The sequence below is a fragment of the Prenolepis imparis genome, unplaced genomic scaffold (genome assembly GCF_030444845.1).
Source record: "Prenolepis imparis isolate NDT839.2.m4 unplaced genomic scaffold, iyPreImpa1.0 SCAF_47, whole genome shotgun sequence".
NCBI classification, from domain to species: domain Eukaryota; kingdom Metazoa; phylum Arthropoda; class Insecta; order Hymenoptera; family Formicidae; genus Prenolepis; species Prenolepis imparis.
This window is the reverse complement of record NW_028141205.1, coordinates 101,423-105,929: the sequence shown is the minus strand read 5'-3', so window position 1 is coordinate 105,929 and position 4,507 is coordinate 101,423. Positions and strand designations below refer to the sequence as shown.

The 4,507-nt window shown below is 27.6% G+C and overlaps 1 protein-coding gene across 1 annotated transcript; it reads left to right on the top strand.

Moving 5' to 3' along the window:
• Positions 1-290: 290 nt before the first annotated feature.
• LOC145947140 (serine protease inhibitor 88Ea-like) lies at positions 291-4,188 on the top strand. The gene is made up of 5 exons (XM_083056918.1): positions 291-321; positions 1,369-1,649; positions 2,108-2,203; positions 2,653-2,707; positions 3,497-4,188. Exons 1-5 carry the CDS (start codon positions 291-293, stop codon positions 4,186-4,188), a joined length of 1,155 nt encoding a protein of 384 aa, XP_082913044.1.
• Positions 4,189-4,507: the final 319 nt, after the last annotated feature.

The window sequence follows — 4,507 nt, the reverse complement described above, 5'->3', positions numbered from 1 at the left end:
ATATTATAAGACATATTTAGGTTAGTTTTAACATAATTTTGCATTATATGATAAAAATGAGTCAAAATTTATAGATTTGTATTAGATATGACCCTAAAAATGTAAAAAAAATTTTAGATGAAAATGTACAAAGGCTTTAAGTCATATTCCATTTAATTTCTCGCGCTCAAATTAAATTCGACGACAATATATACACGTGCGCTGCATAATATACATACTTAAAAATGGCTATATGATATCGAGACACAGCCAAAGCAAGTTTGTCACTGTTTTGCTACCGTAGAGCTAAAATGGAGCAACAAATGTCAAAGGAGAAAATTGGTGAGTCAAAATATCTTTCACAAGTTCAAACAATTTTGATTCCGTTTTCACACAAATAAATAGTTAAGGCTCTGCGCACAATAGGAAAAATATTAGGAATAAATATTAAATATTAGGAATAAGAATTATTTTAAAATAGTAAATTCGGAAAAATTCTAATATAAAAATACAAATTCGAGTATAAAGGACTAATAAGGGCTAATAAACTACTAAGAGTCTTTTATACCCGAATTTGTATTTTTATATTAGAGTTTTTCGATTTTATTATTTTAAAATAATTCTTATTCCTACTATTTAATATTTATCCCTAATATTTTTTCTATTGTGCGCAGGGCCTTAGATATACAATGCTAATATTTCCTTTGTGTTATATTATTTTATAACACACTTTTCTTAATAAGTTAATTTTATACATTTCAATATAATTTAGTGAACATTGCATAGCGAGTCTCGTATTTCATTACATTAAAGTAATAAAATAAATTCAATTTTAACGTACGACTTTTATTGAATAGACAGAAAGTATATGTGAATAAAATTTAGATTTTTCGATATATAGAATAATTGCAGAATGTCATATCATTATTGTTAAGTATATTAAATATTATTATTAAATTTAATCAATAATTCACCGATTTCAAATTATTCGTTTATTCTATTTTTTGGAAATATAAGCAAAATAATGTCTTTAGAATTATTTATGTATTTAACGTAGTTTTTATGTAGACTTGTTAGTAAACATAGATAACAATATATTTGCGAATCTCTTCTTTTTTTTCTCTTTTGATTATCTCCATACATTTGTTGTTTTAACGTATTTCATGTCATTACAGAAAAATTCAAACACGTTATATTATTTAATAATATGTAATTATTAATTACTTTTAGATTTTAAGTATTATTACAAAACATTGTTATAATTGATTTAATAATTTTAATTATAATGTAATAATATAATTTTAATTTTATTATGATTATATCACTTTAATAAATATCTTTTGTCAGTTTTGACCTTTTTTAGAATATTAATTTTTCTTTATTTGGCAGATAAAATAATGTCGGCAGCGCTTTTCAAGTTCTCGATTAAATGTCTGCGTGTATATATGAACATCAAGCCGAAAGGCAACTACGTCTTCAGTCCGTATAACACATATGAAGCACTATTTTCGGTTTATCTTACGTCCAGCGGTACTATTGAACAGCGTCTAAAACATATCCTTTATTTAACGGATGTCTCGAAATATGACTTGATAGATACTGTTAATTTTGATAAATATTTCTCAAATTCAACAAATTCAGCATCAACCTCCCATGATGTACCATTAGAGGTAAATAATTCTGATGCTTTTTGCATTAAATGATGAAAATTATATAGGAAAATAAGTCGAAATTTTCAAGTCACAATTAAATGACATAACATGTAAAAGTACATTTAAATAAAAATTTTGAGACTCTAAAATACTTATTAAGCGGTAAGAAAGAATATATATATTTATAAGCGAAATAGAGATTTGAAAATTTGATACTTTAAATATGTCATTGAGCAATCTATTAAAGAATGGATTCTTTAATAAAATTCAGAAATCTTGCTTATCGAGTAATATAACTTTGTTTCTTTTTCATATAAATTAATTTGAATGAAAGTAACTTGACGCGATTTTAGAATATAATAAAGATTCAGCCCGCATAAATAAAAATATGTATAAAATAATTTAGAGAAATAACCCAAGTTTTTTGATTAAGAATAAATAGAGATCTCACAAACATTTGATGTTCTTGATTCTAGGCAACCGAACCTTTGGCTGCACACGATTTCGAGAATGAAAGTATACTTTCGATTGAAGATAATATTAATGCATCACTTGAAAATCTACATTTAGAGGTAAATAAATTTGATACATTTTTGCATTGAATGATGGAAGTCATATAGGAAAATAAGTCGAAATTTTCAGGTCACATTGTATGACATGCCACGAGAAGATACTTATTAAATAAAAACTTTGCGATTTTAAATTATCAATTAAGCGGTAACAAAAATTATGTATATTTTTATGCAAATTAAAGATTCGAAACTTATATACTTATTAAATTTGTCATTGAGCAACTTTTAAGAATAGATTTTTTTATGAAATCCAGTAATCTTGCTTATCGTGTTATATAACTTTGCATCTTTTTCATATAAATTAGTTTGAATGAAGCAACTTGACGCGATTTTAGAATATAATGTAAGGACTACATAAATACAAATATGTATAGAACAATTTAGAGAAATAACCGAAGTCTCTTATTTACGAATGAGATCTCATAAACATTTGATGGTTTCGGTTCTAGATGAATGAGGCTGCATGCGATTACGAAGGTAAAAATATGTGTTGGATTAGAGGAAGTAAGTTTTCCGCAAGCCCTGAACGTATGAAAAAAATTTTCAAAGATGAATTCATAGTCTTAGAAGGCGAAACTAGAGTTAATGTATTTGGAATAAATCTTAAAATAGAAGAGGAGCTATGGAAGTTAAAAAAATATATTTATTATCCGCTACAATTAACCCCGAGAAATTACAATATTGATATTGTTATGACGTCTTTACTTCGTTTCAATAAACAAGATTTTCAAAGATCAACGACACCTGAACCAGGCGCATCAAGCAAATCGACTGTTTCTGACAAAAGAAAACGTAAAAACTATGAGTACCTTTTCATTTCATATGCTTTTACATACAAACAATTTTTTCATAGTTATATTTTTTAAATTAATTATAAACAAAACATATTTGATAGATTTATTTTATTTTGCAAAAAGCACATCACTTTATTTTTTAAATGAACGGATACCCTCAAAGATGTATTAAATGTTAAAAATGTGTCGTAACTTTGCCCTCCAGAAACAAAATTTAAAAGATCTTTGTATTCGGAAATTTCCTAAAATATAATGTAAAATAATTTTCGAAGCTTTTACAAAAAATGTGCGAGGAAAAATTATACATTAATAGAACAATTAAATTTAATAAAATAAAAATTCTTTCTAATTGAAATTTTTAACGAAAAGATTTTTATTTTCAATGAAAATGTGAAATATTATATGGATTCTCATAAATGCTCGTTATTTTATACATAAAGAACGAATTTTTACGATTTTATTCATTCATTTATCTTCACCGCTCTTTTTTTTTTTTTAGTTTTCTGTGACGAATTAGACGCACTCATAAGCGAATTCCCCTATGAAAATGGTAATGCGTCGCTGTTCATGTTGATACCTGCTTCATGGACCTCACGTACCGATCATATCAAAATACACTGTACTAACTCTAAACTTTGCAACTTGGTCGAACAATTGTCGAGCGACGTCGGAATGCGCAAATTACGCGAATTGCTAAATAATAATAAGAATAAAAATAATATTGATAATTTCTCGTATTGGCCAGTCTTCGAGATGGAGAAAAATCTGAAATTCCGTAAACTGCTACAAGCTCTAGGCGTCGGGCAATTATTGACCTCCAACGCGATCAATCTGGATACTTACTTCACGAGAGACGAACAGTTTGTATGCTATGGCAATGTTGCGCATCGTACTCACGTCAAGATCACGAAGAAGAACACTTGGGTGGGTGCGATGACTTTGTTCACCGGACAAGAATTTGATTCAAAGGTTTCAAAGATGGTCAGAACGAATTCCAAGTTTCCGTTCGTCTGGCTAATTTATGACAAACGACAACGAGACATCCTCTTTATCGGCGCTTGCAGAGAATCTGTTTTTGGGACTGGAAATAGTCCGTCAAAAAAATTTAGTTCAGAATTATTTAAAATGATACAACTTAAGAAACGGCCACGAAAAACAGATGGGATAAGGATGAGAAGGAAATTAAGTTGAGAGTCAAATACATCGAACACGCGCCCTGCGAAACGGCTACTAGAAACAGATTTGTAGGTATTGGAAAATGTTGTAATTATCGAAGCTATATTTTTTTCTCAGTCAATCTTTTATCGATTTGTATTAATTTGAATTGTATTTCAAACGCGAAATATACTATAATATCTGTTAAAAATTTTAAGACCGATGAAATAAATCAGTTCTTTGTGTCGTACAAATTTATCTTCGCTATTTTTATAAATTTTTTCAAAATTGAAAAAAAAAAGAAAATTATAATATTTCTCAAAGTGTTTTGGAAATGTTATCCTATTGTATTTTC

Excerpts from the sequence above, each read along its gene's own strand:
- LOC145947140 (XM_083056918.1), top strand. The coding sequence starts at position 291 with ATGGAGCAACAAATGTCAAAGGAGAAAATTG. Across the intron at positions 1,650-2,107 it reads CCCATGATGTACCATTAGAG|GCAACCGAACCTTTGGCTGC; the intron begins GTAAATAATTCT and ends TCTTGATTCTAG. Across the intron at positions 2,204-2,652 it reads TTGAAAATCTACATTTAGAG|ATGAATGAGGCTGCATGCGA; the intron begins GTAAATAAATTT and ends TTTCGGTTCTAG.